The following is a 19,083-nucleotide window of genomic DNA, read 5'->3' as shown; positions in this document are numbered from 1 at the left end:
TGATCTTTAATGAGGTTAAAGTTACTAAAAGGGGACTGAATTAGGGTTGCCTATGTTGCCATTTAAGTCTAAACCCTGAGAGTACCCTGGTTCCCAGAATACAGTATACTGGACAACTTGAAACCCTTCCACTGCAGAATACCTAAAAATGATGGGGGGGGGGGGGAAGGGGCCAACAAGTATTCTTTTAAAGGCTTTGCTGACCTTACTAGAAAGTAAGATAACTCCAAGGCCAAAATGAGGAAGGAAAACCAGAGTGTTAGGTGTACTGAACCTGCGGGTGCCGTAAGGGGCTTTGCCAGTCTTACTTTCCAAGGACCTTGTCTTTTAACAACCACAGTAGGATAGAAGTTGAGGCCTTGGGCCCATGCAAGGCAGAAAAATGTACCTGGGACTGCCACATAAAAAATCAGATTGGATCCCTCGAATGTTTACTCCTTAGTGAAAAGACTATTGCATTGATGAGGAAGAGTCTCTGCCTGGGCCATGGGTAGGGGTAGGAAGTAAGTCATCTCTTCTGATAAGACAGTCTTTCCCCATGGAAGTCCAGGGTTCAGATATAGTGCCTGTGTTGTTTCAGAACTCCAAAATTGTATGGGATATTTCTGAGTGCCTGGCAGAAGCAAACCCAAAACCTCTCTAGAGGGTTTGGTTGTTTTCAACCCAGATGTCATAGAAGTCCCAAAAGTGAAGTACCACTGAAGATGAGTTCAGTTCAGTTCATAATTACAGAGCCCGCAAAACTCACAAAGCAAATCCTGCATGATGAGACTTCAGTAGACACAACAAACAGTAAGACTATAACCTCAAGCACTTTCAGATAATAGAAATATCAGATAGAGATTATAAATTATTTGAAAATGAGTAAGGAACGAAAAGAAGGAATTCAAAAATGAGAAAAGTACAAACCTCTATTTTTTTTAAAGGCAAAGTTGAACAAACAACAAATTGAATATCTAGAAATGAACCTTAACCATTAAAATTTTAAAACCTTAGGTAGGTGTATAAGCAACTTAGATCTAGATAGAGAAGAATGAATTGAAAGACACGTGTAAGGACTTTCCCCAGAGTGCAGTACAGAGAGATAAAGATATGGAAAATATATTAAAGAGAAAAGACAAAGAGAATACCGTTAGAAGGTCCAATATATGCTGAACGTGACCTCTAGAAAGATTAATTAGAAAGAATAAAGAAGAGTCAATATTTGAAAAGATAATGACAGAATTTTCCAGAATGTGTAATAAAGACAAATATATACCTTAAAACATCATGGTATAACTAAAGTCAAAAGAAAAGATCGGAGCAAAGTAATCACACAGAATACAGTCATCCTCTCTGAGGGATGGTTCTGCACCTGTGGGAGACTGGTTCCAGGACCCCCTGAATACGAAAATCCACACATACTCAACTCCCTTATATAAAATGGAATAGTACAGTCAGCCCTCTGTATCCGCAGCTTCCATGTCCATGCGGACTGAATCTTCAAAAGGATTACATTTAGGCTGACAGCACATTTCTTGACGGCAGCAGTACAAGCCAAAGATAATAGAATAATATCTTCAAAGGATTAAGAAAAAATAGTTGTCCACCTAGAATTTTATATCTGATTATACTGTTATTTCAGAATGAATGTAAAATCAAGACATTTTCAGCAAACTAATACAAATAGATACTAATATATCTGCTGAAAGAACAATTGAAGAGTATATTTCAGGAAGAAGATAACTGGGGACTTCCCTGGTGGCACAGTGGTTAAGAATCCGCCTGACAATGCAGGGGACATGGGTTCAATCCCTGGTCCGGGAAGATCCCACATGCTGGGGAGCAACTAAGCCCGTGTGCCACAACTACTGAGCCCACGTGCCACAACTACTGAAGCCCACACACCTAGAGCCCGTGCTTCGCAACAAGAGAAGCCACCACAATGAGAAGCCCATGCACCACAACGAAGAGTAGCCCCCTCTCGACTCAACTAGAGAAAGCCCACATGCAGCAACGAAGACCCAGCGCAGCCATAAATAAATAAATAAATAATTTTAAAAAGAAAAAAGATAATTGAACCTGGAAAGTAAGAATGAGATGCAAAAAGTACTGCTGAAGAAAGATTGTTTAACATGTGAGTAAAACTAATCAACCATTGCCTATAACTGTATAAACCAGTTATACTAACAGAAGTGATCATTTGGCAGTATAACAATGTGGAACTAAATTATCAAACACCTATTAACTCAGGAGTAGTTTAAATATTCTGAGGTTCTTGTATTGTTTAAAGATGAGCTTTAGACTTAATTATGTCAACTATACAGTTATGATCTGAAGGGGATCCACCAAAAGACTAAATATAGAAGGGTTAACATATGAATCAGGGACTTCCCTGGTGGCACAGTGGTTAAGAATCTGCCTGCCAGGGGAGCTTCAAGATGGCGAAAAAGTAAGACGTGGAGATCACCTTCCTCCCCACAAATACATCAGAAATACATCTACATGTGGAACAACTCCTACAGAACACCTACTGAACTCTGGCAGAAGACCTCAGACCTCCCAAAAGGCAAGAAACTCTCCACGTACCTGGGTAGGACAAAAGAAAAAAGAAGAAACAGAAACCAAAGAATAGCGACGGGACCTGCACCAGTGGGAGGGAGCTGTGAAGGAGGAAAGGTTTCCACACACTAGAAGCTCCTTCGCGGGCGGAGACTGCAGGTGGCGGAGGGGGGATCTTCGGAGCCACAGAGGAGAGCGCAGCAACATGGGTGCAGAGGGCAAAGCGAAGAGGTTCCCGCAGAGAGGATCGGTGCCAACCAGCACTCACCAGCCCAAGAGGCTTGTCGGCTCACCCGCTGGGATGGGCAGGGGCTGGGAGCTGAGGCTCCAGCTTCAGTGGATCCCAGGGAGAGGACTGGGGTTGGCTGCGTGAACACAGCCTGAAGGGGCTAGTGCACCACAGCTAGCCGGGAGGGAGTCCGGGAAAAAGTCTGGAGCTGCCGAAGAGGCAAGAGACTTTTTCTTGCCTCTTTGTTTGCTGGTGCGCGAGAAGAGGGGATTAAGAGAGCTGCTTAAAGGAGCTCCAGAGACGGGTGTGAGACGCGGCTATCAGCGTGGACCCCAGAGATGGGCATGAGACGCTAAGGCTGCTGCTGCAGCCACCAAGAATCCTGTGAGCAAGCACAGGTCACTATGCACACCTCCCCTCCCGGGAGCCTGTGCAGCCCACCACTGCCAGGGTCCTGTGATCCAGGGACAACTTCCCCGGGAGAACACACGGCGCGCCTCACGCTGATGCAACGTCATGCCAGCCTCTGCCGCCACAGGCTCGCCCCACATTCCATACCCCTCCCTCCCCCTGGCCTGAGTGAGCCAGAGCCCCCAAATCAGCTGCTCCTTTAACCCCGTCCTGTCTGAGCGAAGAACAGATGCCCTCAGGCAACCTACATGCAGAGACGGGTCCAAATCCAAAGCTGAACCCCAGGAGCTGTGCAAACAAAGAAGAGAAAGGGAAATCTCTCCCAGCAGCCTCAGGAGCTGCATATTAAATCTCCACAATCAACTTGATGTACCCTGTATCTGTGGAATACCTGAATAGACAACGAATCATCCCAAATTGAGGAGGTGAACTTTGGGAGCAACGATATATATATATTTTTCCCTTTTTCTCTTTTTGTGAGTGTGTATGTGTATGCTTCTGTGTGTGATTTTGTCTGTATAGCTTTGCTTTTACCATTTGTCCTAGGGTTCTGTCTGTCCATTTTTGTTTGTTTGTTTCTTTGTTTTTAGTATAGTTTTTAGCACTTGTTATCATTGGTGGATTTGTTTTTTGGTTTGGTTGCTCTCTTCTTTGTTTCTTTTCTTTTTTTTTTACTTTTTTAAAACTTTTTTACAATTATTTCTTATGTTAATAACTTTATTTTATTTTACTTTATTTTATTTTATCTTCTTCTTTCTTTCTTTCTTTTTTTTCTCCCTTTTATTCTGAGCCATGTGGATGACAGGCTCTTGGTGCTCCAGCCAGGCGTCAGGGCTGTGCCTCTGAGGTGGGAGAGCCAAATTCAGGACACTGGTCCACAAGAGACCTCCCAGCTCCACGTAATATCAAATGGCGAAAATCTCCCAGAGATCTCCATCTCAACGCCAAGACACAGATCCACTCAACGACCAGCAAGCTACAGTGCTGGACACCCTATGCCAAACAAGTAATAAGACAGGAACACAGCCCCACCCATTAGCAGAGAGGCTGCCTAAAATCATAATAAGGCCACAGACACCCCAAAACACACCACCAGATGTGGACCTGCCCACCAGAAAGACAAGATCCAGCCTCATCCACCAGAACACAGGCACTAGTCCCCTCCACCAGGAAGCCTACACAACCCACTGAACCAACCTTAGCCACTGGGGACACACACAAAAAACAACGGGAACTACGAACCTGCAGCCTGCAAAAAGGAGACCCTATACACAGTAAGTTAAGCAAAATGAGAAGACAGAGAAACACACAGCAGATGAAGGAGCAAGGCAAAAACCCACCAGACCTAACAAATGAAGAGGAAATAGGCAGTGTACCTGAAAAAGAATTCAGAATAATGATAGTAAAGATGATCCAAAATCTTGGAAATAGAATGGAGAAAATACAAGAAACGTGTAGCAAGGACCTAGAAGAACTAAAGAGCAAACAAACAGTGATGAACAACACAATAAATGAAATTAAAAATTCTATAGAAGGGATCAATAGCAGAATAACTGAGGCAGAAGAACGGATAAGTGACCTGGAAGATAAAATAGTGGAAATAACTACTGCAGAGCAGAATAAAGAAAAAAGAAAGAAAAAAATTGAGGACAGTCTCAGACACCTCTGGGACAACATTAAACGCACCAACATTCGAATCATAGGGGTCCCAGAAGAAGAAGAGAAAAAGAAAGGGACTGAGAAAATATTGGAAGACATTACAGTTGAAAACTTCCCTAATATGAGAAAGGAAATAGTTAATCAAGTCCAGGAAGCAAAGAGAGTCCCATACAGGATAAATCCAAGGAGGAACACGCCAAGACACATATTAATCAAGCTATCAAAATTTAAGTACGAAGAAAAAATATTAAAAGCAGCAAGGGAAAAACAACAAATAACATACAAGGGAATCCCCATAAGGTTAACAGCTGATCTTTCAGCAGAAACTCTGCAGGCCAGAAGGGAATGGCAGGACATATTTAAAGTGATGAAGGGGGAAAACCTACAACCAAGATTACTCTGCCCAGCAAGGATCTCATTCAGATTTGACGGAGAAATTAAAACCTTTACAGACAAGCAAAAGCTAAGAGAATTCAGTACCACCAAACCAGCTTTACAACAAATGCTAAAGGAACTTCTCTAGGCAAGAAACACAAGAGAAGGAAAAGACCTACAATAACAAACCCAAAACAATTAAGAAAATGGTCATAGGAACATACATATCAATAATTACCTTAAATGTAAATGGATTAAATGCTCCAACCAAAAGACACAGACTGACTGAATGGATACAAAAACAACACCCGTATATATGCTGTCTACAAGAGACCCACTTCAGACCTAGGGACTAATACAGACTGAAAGTGAGGGGATGGAAAAAGATATTCCATGCAAATGGAAATCAGAAGAAAGCTGGAGTAACAATTCTCATGTCAGGCAAAATAGACTTTAAAACAAAGACTATTACAAGAGAAACAGAAGGACACTACATAATGATCAAGGGATCAATCCAAGAAGAAGATATAACAATTGTAAATATTTATGCACCCAACATAGGAGCACCTCAATACATAAGGCAAATACTAACAGCCATAAAAGGGGAAATCGACAGTAACACAATCATAGTAGGGGACTTTAACACCCCACTTTCACTGATGGACAGATCATGCAAAATGAAAATAAATAAGGAAACACAAGCAGACAACAGAAGCAAGAAGAACTACAATCCTGCAGCCTGTGGAACAAAAACCACATTCACAGAAAGATAGATAAGATGAAAAGGCAGAAGGCTAGGTACCAGATGAAGGAACAAGATAAAACCCCAGAAAAACAACTAAATGAAGTGGAGATAGGGAACCTTCCAGAAAAATAATTGAGAATAATGATAGTGAAGATGATCCAGGACCTCAGAAAAAGAATGGAGGCAAAGATCGAGAAGATGCAAAACATGTTTAACAAAGACCTAGAAAAATTAAAGAACAAATAAACAGAGATGAAGAATACAATAACTGAAATGAAAACTACACTAGAAGGACTCAATAGCAGAATAACTGAGGCAGAAGAACGGATAAGTGACCTGGAAGACAGAATGGTAGAATTCACTGCTGTGGAACAGAATAAAGAAAAAAGAATGAAAAGAAATGAAGACAGCCTAAGAGACCTCTGGGACAACATTAAACTCAACAACATTCGCATTATAGGGGGTCCCAGAAGGAGAAGAGAGAGAGAAAGGACCCGAGAAAATATTTGAAAAGATTATAGTCGAAAACTTCCCTAACATGGGAAAGGAAATAGCCACCCAAGTCCAGGAAGCACACAGAGACCCATACAGGATAAACCCAAGGAGAAACACGCCGAGACACATACTAATCAAATTGGCAAAAATTAAAGACAAAGAAAAATTATTGAAAGCAACAAGGGAAAAACGACAAATAACATAAAAGGAAACTCCCATAAGGTTAACAGCTGATTTCTCAGGAGAAACTCTACAAGCCAGAAGGGAGTGGCATGATATACTTAAAGTGATGAAAGGGAAGAACCTACAACCAAGATTACTCTACCTGGCAAGGATCTCATTCAGATTCGATGGAGAAATCGAAACCTTTACAAAAGACAAGCAAAAGCTAAGAGAATTCAGCACCACCAAACCAGCTCTACAACAGATGCTAAAGGAGCTTCTCTAAGTGGGAAACACAAGAGAAGAAAAGGACCTACAAAAACAAACCCAAAACAATTAAGAAAATGGTCATAGGAATATACATATCAATAATTACCTTAAACATGAATGGATTAAATGCTCCAACCAAACGACACAGGCTCGCTGAATGGATACATAAACAAGACCCATATATATGCTGACTACAAGAGACCCACTTCAGACCTAGGGACACATTCAGACTGAAAGTGAGGGGATGGAAGAAGATATTCCATGCAAATGGAAATCAAAAGAAAGCTGGAATAGCAATACTCATTTCAGATAAAATAAACTTTAAAATAAAGAATGTTACAAGAGAAAAGGAAGGACACTACATAATGATCAAGGGATCAATCCAAGAAGAAGATATAACAATTGTAAATACATATGCACCCAACATAGGAGCACCTCAATACATAAGGCAACTGCTAACAGCCATAAAAGGGGAAATCGACAGTAACACAATAATAGTGGGAGACTTTCACACCTCACTTACACCAATAGACAGATCATCCAAAAGGAAAATAAATAAGGAAACAGAAGCTTTAAATGACACAACAGACCAAATAGATTTAATTGATATTTATAGGACATTCCATCCAAAAACCGCAGATTACACCTTCTTCTCAAGTGCACATGGAACATTCTCCAGGATAGATCACATCTTGGGTCACAAATCAAGCCTCAGTAAATTTAAGAAAATTGAAATCATATCAAGCATCTTTTCTGACCACAACTCTATGAGATTAGAAATGAATTACAGGGAAAAAAACATAAAAAACACAAACATATGGAGGCTAAACAGTACATTACTAAATAACCAAGAGATCGCTGAAGAAACCAAAGAGGAAATCAAAAAATACCTAGAGACAAATGACAATGAAAACACGATGATCCAAAACCTATGGGATGCAGCAAAAGCAGTGCTAAGAGGGAAGTTTATAGCTATACAAGCCTACCTCAAGAAACAAGAAAAATCTCAAATAAACAATCTAACCTTACACCTACAAGAACTAGAGAAAGAAGAACAAACAAAAGCCAAAGTTAGCAGAAGGAAAGAAATCATAAAGATCAGAGCAGAAATAAATGAAATAGAAACAAAGAAAACAATACCAAAGATCAGTGAAACTAAAAGTTGGTTCTTTGAGAAGATAAACAAAATTGATAAACCATTAGCCAGACTCATCAAGAAAAAGAGGGAGAGGACTCAAATCAATAAAATTAGAAAGGAAAAAGGAGAAGTTACAACAGACACTGCAGAAATACAAAGCATCCTAAGAGACTACTACAAGCAACTCTATGCCAATAAAATGGACAACCTGGAAGAAATGGACAAATTCTTAGAAATGCACAGTCTTCCGAGGCTGAACCAGGAAGAAATACAAAATATGAACAGACCAATAACAAGTAATGAAATTGAAACTGTGATTAAAAATCTTCCAACAAACAAAAGTCTAGGACCAGATGGCTTCACAGGTGAATTCTATCAAACATTTAGAGGAGAGCTAACACCCATCCTTCTCAAACTCTTCCAAAAAATTGCAGAGGAAGGAACACTCGCAAACTCATTCTATGAGGCCACCATCACCCTGATACCGAAACCAGACAAAGTTACTACAAAAAAAGAAAATTACAGACCGATATCACTGATGAATATAGATGCAAACATCCTCAACAAAATACTAGCAAACAGAATCCAGCAACACATTAAAAGGATCATACATCATGATCAAGTGGGATTTATCCCAGGGATGCAAGGATTCTTCAATATACGCAAATCAATCACTGTGAATCACCATATTAACAAATTGAAGAACAAAAACCATATGATCATCTCAATAGATGCAGAAGAAGCTTTGGACAAAATTCAACACCCAGTTAGGATAAAAACTCTCCAGAAAGTGGGCATAGAGGGAACCTACCTCAACATAATAAAGGCCATATATAACAAACCCACAGCAAACATCACTCTCAATGGTGAAAAACTGAAAGCATTTCCTTTAAGATCCCAAACAAGACAAGGATGTCCACTCTTGCCACTATTATTAACATAGTTTTGGAAGTCCTAGCCACGGCAGTCAGAGAAGAAAAAGAAATAAAAGGAATACAAATTGGAAAAGAAGAAGTAAAACTGTCACTGTTTGTAGATGACATGATACTATACATAGAGAACCCTAAAGATGCCACCAGAAAACTACTAGAGCTAATCAATGAATTTGGTAAAGTAGCAGGATACAAAATTAATGCACAGAAATCTCTTGCATTCCTATACACTAATGATGAAAAATCTGAAAGAGAAATTAAGAAAACACTCCCATTTACCATTGCAACAAAAAGAATAAAATACATAGGAATAAACCTACCTGAAGAGACAAAAGACCTGTATGCAGAAAACTATAAGACACTGATGAAAGAAGTTAAAGATGATTCCAACAGATGGAGAGATATACCATGTTTTTGGATTGGAAGAATCATATTGTGAAAATGACTATACTGCCCAAAGCAATCTACAGATTCAGTGCAATCCCTATCAAATACCAATGGCATTTTTTATGGAACTAGAACCAAAAATATTAAAATTTGTATGGAGACACAAAAGACCCCGAAGAGCCAAAGCAGTCTTGAGGGAAAAAAACGGAGCTGGAGGAATCAGACTCCCTGACTTCAGGCTATACTATAAAGCTACAGTAATCAAAACAATATGGTACTGGCACAAAAACAGAAACATACATCAATGGAACAGGATAGAAAGCCCAGAGATAAACCCACACACCTATGATGAACTAATCTATGACAAAGGAGGCAAGGATATACAATGGAGAAAAGACAGTCTCTTCAATAAGTGGTGCTGGGAAAACTGGACAGCTGCATGTAAAAGAATGAAATTAGAACACTCCCTAACACCATACACAAAAATAAACTCAAAATGGATTAGAGACCTAAACGTAAGACCGGACACTATAAAACTCTTAGAGGAAAACATAGGAAGAACACTCTTTGACATAAATCACAGCAACAGCTTCTTTGATCCACCTCCTAGAGTAATGGAAATAAAACCAAAAATAAACAAATGGGACCTAATGGAACTTCAAAGCTTTTGCACAGCAAAGGAAACCATAAACAAGACAAAAAGACAACCCTCAGAATGGGAGAAAATATTTCCAAATGAATCAACGGACAAAGGATTAATCTCCAAAATATATAAACAGCTCATGTAGCTCAATATTAGAAAAACAAACAACCCAATCCAAAAATGGGCAGAAGACCTAAATAGACATTTCTCCAAAGAAGACATACAGATGACCAAAAAGCACATGAAAAGCTGCTCCATCCACATAACTCATTACTAGAGAAATGCAAATCAAAACTACAGTGAGGTATCACCTCACACCAGTTAGAATGGGCATCATCAGAAAATCTACAAACAACAAATGCTGGAGAGGGTGTGGAGAAAAGAGAACCCTCTTGCACTGTTGGTGGGAATGTAAACTGATACAGCCACTATGGAGAACAGTATGGAGGTTCCTTAGAAAACTAAAAATAGAATTACCATATGATCCAGCAGTCCCACTTCTGGGCATATACCCAGAGAAAACCGTAATTCAAAAAGACACATGCACCACAGTGTTCATTGCAGCACTATTTACAATAACCAGGTCATGGAGCAACCTAAATGCCCATCGACAGACGAATGGGTAAAGAAGTTGTGGTATATATATACAATGGAATCTTACTCAGCCATAAAGAGGAACGAAGTTGGGTCATTTGTTGAGGCATGGATGAATCTAGAGACTGTCATGCAGAGTGAAGTAAGTCAGAAAGAGAAAAACAAATATCGTATATTAACGCATATATGTGGAACCTAGAAAAATGGTACAGATGAACCAGTTTGCAGGGCAGAAATTGAGACACAGATGTGGAGAACAAACGTATGGACACCAAGCAGGGAACGGGGCGGGGTGGTGGAGGTGGTGGTGTGATGAATTGGGTGATTGGGATTGACATGTATACACTGATGTGTATAAAATTGATGACTAATAAGAACCTGCTGTATACAAAAGTAAATAAAATAAAATTTTAAAATAAAAAAAAATAATAAGGAAACACAAGCTTTAAATGATACATTAAACAAGATGGACTTAATTGATATTTATAGGACATTCCATCCAAAAACAACAGAATACACATTCTTCTCAAGTGCTCATGGAACATTCTCCATGGTAGATCATATCCTGGGTCACAAATCAAGCCTTGGTAAATTTAAGAAAATTGAAATCGTATCAAGTATCTTTTCCGACCACAATGCTATGAGACTAGATATCAATTACAGGAAAAAAAAATCTGTAAAAAATACAAACACATGGAGGCTAAACAATACACTACTTAATAACCAAGAGATCACTGAAGAAATCAAAGAGAAAATCAAAAAATACCTAGAAACAAATGACAATGAAAACATGACGACCCAAAACCTATGGGATGCAGCAAAAGCAGTTCTAAGAGGGAAGTTTATAGCAGTAAAATCCTACCTTAAGAAACAAGAAACATCTCAAATAAACAACCTAACCTTAAACCTAAAGCGATTAGAGAAAGAAGAACAACAAAACCCCAGAGTTAGCAGAAGGAAAGAAATCATAAAGAACAGATCAGAAATAAATGAAAAAGAAATGAAGGAAAAGATAGCAAAGATCAATAAAACTAAAAGCTGGTTCTTTGAGAAGATAAACAAAATTGATAAACCATTAGCCAGACTCATCAAGAAAAAGAGGGAGAGGACTCAAATCAATGAAATTAGAAATGAAAAAGAAGTTACAACAGACACCGCAGAAATACAAAGCATCCTAAGAGACTACTATAAGCAACTCTATGCCAATAAAATGGACAACCTGGAAGAAATGGACAAATTGTTAGAAATGCACAACCTTCCAAGGCTGAACCAGGAAGAAATACAAAATATGAACAGACCAATAACAAGCACTGAAATTGAAACTGTGATTAAAAATCTTCCAACAAACAAAAGTCCAGGACCAGATGGCTTCACAGGCGAATTCTATCAAACATTTAGAGAAGAGCTAACACCCATCCTTCTCAAACTCTTCCAAAATATAGCAGAGAGAGGAACACTCCCAAACTCATTCTATGAGGCCACCATCACCCTGATACCAAAACCAGACAGAGATGTCACAGAGAAAGAACACTACAGGCCAACATCACTGATGAACATAGATGCAAAAATCCTCAACAAAATACTAGCAAACAGAATCCAACAGCACATTAAAAGGCTCATACACTATGATCAAGTGGGGTTTATCCCAGGAATGCAAGGATTCTTCAATATACACAAATCAATCAATGTGATACACCATATTAACGAATTGAAGGAGAAAAACCATATGATCATCTCAATAGATACAGAGAAAGCTTTTGACAAAATTCAACACCCATTTATGATAAGAACCCTCCAGAAAGTAGGCATAGAGGGAACCTACCTCAACATAATAAAGGCCATATATGACAAACCCACAGCCAACATCGTCCTCAGTGGTGAAAAACTGAAACCATTTCCATGAAGATCAGGAACAAGACAAGGTTGCCCACTCTCACCACTGTTATTCAACATAGTTTTGGAAGTTTTAGCCACAGCAATCAGAGAAGTAAAAGAAATAAAAGGAATCCAAATCGGAAAAGAAGAGGTAAAGCTGTCACTGTTTGCAGATGACATGATACTACACATAGAGAATCCTACAGATGCTGCCAGAAAACTACCAGAGGTAATCAATGAATTTGGTAAAGTAGCAGGATACAAAATTAATGCACAGAAATCTCTTGCATTCCTATACACTAATGATGAAAAATCTGAAAGTGAAATTAAGAAAACACTCCCATTTACCATTGCAACAAAAAGAATAAAATATCTAGGAATAAACCTACCTAAGGAGACAAAAGACCTGTTTGCAGAAAATTATAAGACACTGATGAAAGACATTAAAGGTGATACAAACAGATGGAGAGATATACCATGTTCTTGAATTGGAAGAATCAACATTGTGAAAATGACTCTACTACCCAAAGCAATCTACAGATTCAGTGCAATCCCTATCAAACTACCACTGGCATTTTTCACAGAACTAGAACAAAAAATTTCACAATTTGTATGGAAACACAAAAGACCCCGAATATTGAAAGCAATCTTGAGAAAGAAAAACAGAGCTGGAGGAATCAGGCTCCCGGACTTCAGACTCTACTACGAAGCTACAGTAATCAAGACAGTATGGTACTGGCACCAAAACAGAAATACAGATCAATGGAACAGGATAGAAAGCCCAGAGATAAACCCACGCACATATGGTCACCTTATCTTTGATAAAAGAGGCAAGAATATACAGTGGAGGAAAGACAGCCTCTTCAATAAGTGGTGCTGGGAAAACTGGACAGCTACATGTAAAAGAATGAAATTAGAACACTCCCTAACACTATACACAAAAATAAACTCAAAATGGATTAAAGACCTAAATGTAAGGCCAGACACTATCAAACTCTTAGAGGAAAACATAGGCAGAACACTCTATGACATAAATCACAGCAAGATCCTCTTTGACCCACCTCCTAGAGAAATGGAAATAAAAACAAAAATAAACAAATGAGACCTAATGAAACTTCAAAGATTTTGCACAGCAAAGGAAACCATAAACAAGACAAGAAGACAACCCTTAGACTGGGTGGAAATATTAGCAAATGAAGCAACTGACAAAGGATTAATCTCCAAAATTTACAAGCAGCTCATGCAGCTCAATATCAAAAAAACAACCCAATCCAAAAATGTGCAGAAGACCTAAATAGACATTTCTCCAAAGAAGATATACAGATTGCCAACAAACACATGAAAGAATGCTCAACATCATTAATCATTAGAAAAATGCAAATCAAAACTACAATGAGATATCATCTCACACCAGTCAGAATGGGCATCATCAAAAAATCTAGAAACAATAAATGCTGGAGAGGGTGTGGAGAAAAGGGAACCCTCTTGCACTTTTGGTGGGAATGTAAATTGATACAGCCACTATGGAGAACAGTATGGAGTTTCCTTAAACAACTAAAAATAGAACTACCATAGGACCCAGCAATCCCACTGCTGGGCATATTCCCTGAGAAAACCATAATTCAAAATGAGTCATGTACCACAGTGTTTATTGCAGCTGTATTTACAATAGCCAGGACATGGAAGCAACGTAAGTGTCCATCGACAGATGAGTGGATAAAGAAGATGTGGCACATATATACAATGGAATATTACTCAGCCATAAAAAGAAACAAAATTGAGTTATTTGTAGTGAGGTGGGTGGACCTAGAGTCTGTCATACAGAGTGAAGTAAGTCAGAAAGAGAAAAACAAATACCATATGCTAACACATATATATGGAATCTTAAAGAAAAAAAAAAAGGTCATGAAGAACCTAGGGGCAAGACGGGAATAAAGACGCAGACCAACTAGAGAATAGACTTGAGGTTACGGGGAGGGGGAAGGGTAAGCTGGGACAAAGTGAGAGAGTGGCATGGACATATATACAGTACCAAACGTAAAATAGATAGCTAGTGGGAAGCTGCCGCATAGCACAGGGAGATGAGCTCGGTGCTTTGTGACCATCTAGAGGGGTGGGATAGGGAGAGTGGGAGGGAGGGAGACACAAGAGGGAAGAGATATGGGGATATATGTATATGTATAACTGATTCAGTTTGTTAAAAAGTAGAAACTAACACACCATTGTAAAGCAATTATACTCCAATAAAGATGTTAAAAAAAAAAAAAAGGACAAACCTTACTACCTAAAAAGCCATTCTTACAGAAAAAAAAGATCTGTAAACTGTTTGAGACGAAAGAGACTGATCATTCAACTTTTTTATATACCTGTACCTAGAAAGGAAAGCAAATTGCTATTGTATGTTTAGATACATTTATATAAAGTCATGATATTTGAAAAAAAAAAAAAAAAGAATCTGCCTGCCAGGGACTTCCCTGGTGGCGCAGTGGTTAAGAATCCGCCTGCCAATGCAGGGGACACGGGTTTTAGCCCTGGTCCGGGAAGATCCCACATGCCGCAGAGCAACTAAGCACATGCACCACAACTACTGAGCCTGCGCTCTAAAGCCGGCAAGCCACAACTGCTGAAACACACGCACCTAGAGCCTGTGATCCACAACAAGAGAAGCCACCGCAATGAGAAGCCCACGCACCGCAACGAAGAGTAGCCCCTGCTTGCTGCAACTAGAGAAAGCCCACGTGCAGCAATGAAGACCCAACGCATCCAAAATAAATAAAGGAAGGAAGGAGAGGAGGGAGGGGAGGAGAGAGAATCCGCCTTCCAATGCAGGAGACACGGGTTCAAGTCCTGTTCCAGGAAGATCCCACATGCCGCAGAGCAACTAAGCTCGTGCGCCACAACTACTGAGCCTGCACTCTAGAGCCCGCTCACCGCAAGTAGAGAAAGCCCGCACACAGCCAGAAAGACCCAACACAGCCAAAAATAAATAAATTTATTTTTTTTAAAAATCTGAATCAATTGAAAGGGAAAAAGGGAAGAAAATTCAGTTGATTGTTAAGGAGAAAAAAGAAGTTAAAGGTACAACTTGAAAAATCAAGTTAAATAGAAATGTAGGCAGTATGATAATTATAATAAATTTAAATACATCAGTTATCACAAGAAATTAGCTTAAACTCATCAGTTTAGTCAGACATAGATTAGATTGTTTTTAAATCTAGCTACATGCTGTTTACAAGAGACACTGCTGAAATACAACAGAAAGGTGTTGAAAGTAAAAAAATATAAAATGTATACCATGCAAACCTTTATCAAAATAAAGCTGGTGTTAACTATACTGAAATTAGACAAAGAAGACTTTGGTGCTAAAAAGCATTAAAGAGGTTACTATCTAATGATAAAAAAATATAGTTCACCAAGAAGATAAAAGTTATAAATATACATGCTCCTCAAAAACATAGCCTCAAAGTAGGTAAAACAAAATTTGACAGAATTACATGGAAAAATTGGAAAATCCACAATCATTAGGAAATATTTTAATACACATCTCTCAATAATTGATAAATCAAACAGACAAGAAAAAATGGTATATCAATCAGCATAAGCTAATCAGTATTAAGTGTTGATCAATTTTTAAAAATCAGTTGCATTCCTATTTAACAGCAGCAAGTGGTTTGAAAATAAAATTTTTAAAGATACTCTTTAAGATAGCAACAGAATTACAATACGGCCAGAAAAAAAAAATTACAATATGGTTCCTAAAAAGCATGAGACATTTGTAGAGGAATGTTTAAACTTATACTGAAGAAGAAATCTACGTTAAAGAATACTTAACAGATGGAAAATACTATCATGTTCCTGGATGGAAAGGCTCAATATCATACATACAAAGGTTATTTCTTCCCAAATTATAAGTTCACTGGGATTCCAGTCAAAATACAAGTAGGGTTTTTCTGTGGAACTTGAAAAGCTGATCCTAAAATTCATGTGAAAGGTCAAGGAGAAAGAATAGCCAAAACAATACTGAAGAATAACAAAGTAAGGAGACTTTTTCTGCCAGATATCCGTTTAATAAGACGTTATTGGTGCACGATCAGACAGTAAGACGAAGGGAAACAGAATAGAGTATACAACACTTTTTTGGAAACTTTATCTATGCAACTGCATTGCAGATCAGCACCCAAGAACTAGCTACACTACTGGAGAGACTGTACAATGTTACAACTGCTTTGGAGGGCAATTTAACAATATTTAATAAAGTGGAAGATGTATATATCTATCCTATAACCCACCAATTCTACTCCTAGGTATACACCCTGAAGAAATCCTGCCACATGTGAACAAAGGAACAAGTGCAAGAATGGCCATTAAAACTCTTTTGAAATAGTAAACAATTCAAAACAACCTTAAATGTCTGTCAAAAGAGAGTGAATAAATTATGATATATACATGTAATGGAGTGCTATTAGCAGTTAAAATAAACTAGAGCTAAATTTATCAACATGGATACATTTCAAAAACATAATGTTGAACAAAAAAAGCAAGTTGTAGAATGATATGTTCAGTATAATACTATTTATATAAAATTTAAAAGTATGCAAATGGTTTGTACATATATAGTGAAGTATAAAAACATGCATGGGGAAGGGCACAAAAGGGGATTCAGCCTTATCTGTTACCCTTTATTTCTTGAAAAAAAAAAGATCTGAAGCAAAGGTGTCAAAATATTAGGATTAACAAAGTAATACTTTGGTATACTTTGAAATTCATTTAAAAGAAAGACAAGCTCCATTATAAATCCTATACAGCAGTCACTTTTTAATCATCCAAATGAAATACCAGTCTTTTGGCATACATAGCCTCTCTCTTTGCGTCTAGGTCTGTGTATTTCTGTCTCTCATTTAGGAACCACCATCGCCTTCTCACAACTTCTTCAAAATGGGAATGAAGCTGGAAGCTGTGGACAGGAAGAACCCTCATTTCATTTGCCCAGCCACTATTGGGGAGGTGCGGGGCTCAGAGGTGCTTGTCACTTTTGATGGGTGGCGAGGGGCCTTTGACTACTGGTGCCGCTTCGACTCCCGGGACATCTTCCCTGTGGGCTGGTGTTCCTTGACTGGAGACAACCTGCAGCCGCCTGGCACTAAAGGTAAAGGCTTTTAAAGTTGGGACCCAAGTTGGTAAGGGAGCCTACCTAGATCTCTCATGGTCAGCATACCTTCACCGATAAACCCCACTCGTAGGCAAAGGAGGAGCAAGGGCCAGCAACTTAGGTAAAACCAATGTCTACTGAAGAGTAATCAGAAACAGTAAGAATTTAAATGTCACGTGAAGCTAGACATGGAGTTTGGCATAAAGTAAAAATTCCTTGCTCTAAATATCTTGGCTTATTTTCAGGCAGCTAGCTTCTCATCTCTCTTACTCTTATTACTAGCCTGTTTCAGAGTTTGAGTAGTATCATTCTTGAGGTGCACATTCTGGCTTTGTAGAGCTGGAGTAACATTGTATTATATGAAAATACTTAACAAACACTGTAGCATAATGGAAAAAGCATGTGCTTTGAAGTAAGATAGACTTAGATTTGAGGTCCAGCTCTGCCTTTTGCCAGCTGTGTGGCTTTGGTCAGTTAGTTCACCTCTCTAAACCTCAGAATTCCTCGTCTGTAAAATACCTACTTCATAAAGTTACTGTGAAGAATAAATGAGATTACATGGGTAAAATGCTTGCATAATATCTGGCAAATACCAAATGCTAAACAAATGTTTTTATTGTATTACTGCTGCTATTATTATAGTTATTATATATTTATTATAATTACTATATAATATGCTATATTATCATTATAATACTATTATTAAAATAACCACTACCTATGGGAGAGTATATATAAAGTACTAGAATAGTACCACAGAGTAGTTGAACAGTCAATGATATTTCTAATGATCATGATGTTGGAGATCATCCAGGATAGAATTTGAGGTAGCTCTTTTTTTTTTTTTTTTTTTTTTTTTTTTTTGGCTGCATTGGGTCTTCGTTGCTGAGCGCGGGCTTTCTCTAGTTGTGGTGAGCGGGGGCTACTCTTCGTTGTGGTACGTCGGCTTCTCATTGCAGTGGCTTCTCTTGTTGCGGAGCACGGGCTCTAGGCACGTGGGCTTCAGTGGTTGTGGTTCACGGGCTTAGTAGTTGTGGCTCGCAGGCTTTAGAGCGCAGGCTCAGTAGTTGTGGCTCGCGGGCTCTAGAGCGCAGGCTCAGTAGTTGTGGTACACGGGCTTGGTTGCTCCACAGCATGTGGGATCTTCCCAGACCAGGGCTCGAATCCGTGTCCCCTGCATTGGCAGGTGGATTCTTAACCACTGCGCCACCAGGGAAGCCCAAGGTAGCTCTTAATAAAGAAAATAAATAATAAGAATTTCATCCCCTCAAGTCTAAAAGTACTCATGAGAGTGAGGGAATGGAAAGTCACCCTTCCTATTGTCTTTGGGTTTCTTTTCTAAACCTCTATCAAATTCATTCATTCAATTAGCCCGATATTTATGTAGCACCCAATTGTGAGCCAAGCTGAGGATACAGCAGTTACAAGATAAAAAACATTCATCAAGTGCTCTCATGACACTTCCATTCTAGAGGGAT

The 19,083-nt window shown here is 38.8% G+C and overlaps 1 protein-coding gene across 19 annotated transcripts in view; it reads left to right on the top strand.

Annotated features, from left to right (window-relative positions):
• SCMH1 (Scm polycomb group protein homolog 1) overlaps positions 1-19,083 on the top strand; it is a 200,242-nt gene that overhangs the window by 99,304 nt on the left and 81,855 nt on the right. For all 19 annotated transcript variants that reach the window (XM_057546802.1, XM_057546798.1, XM_057546793.1 and 16 more), the window contains one exon: positions 17,359-17,602. In XM_057546802.1, coding sequence (XP_057402785.1) covers positions 17,359-17,602 — 244 coding nt within the window. The remainder of the gene's footprint in view (positions 1-17,358; positions 17,603-19,083) is intronic.

This window comes from Balaenoptera acutorostrata, chromosome 1 (genome assembly GCF_949987535.1).
Source record: "Balaenoptera acutorostrata chromosome 1, mBalAcu1.1, whole genome shotgun sequence".
Taxonomy (NCBI): Eukaryota; Metazoa; Chordata; class Mammalia; order Artiodactyla; family Balaenopteridae; genus Balaenoptera; species Balaenoptera acutorostrata.
This window is presented reverse-complemented; position numbering and strand designations above follow the sequence as displayed.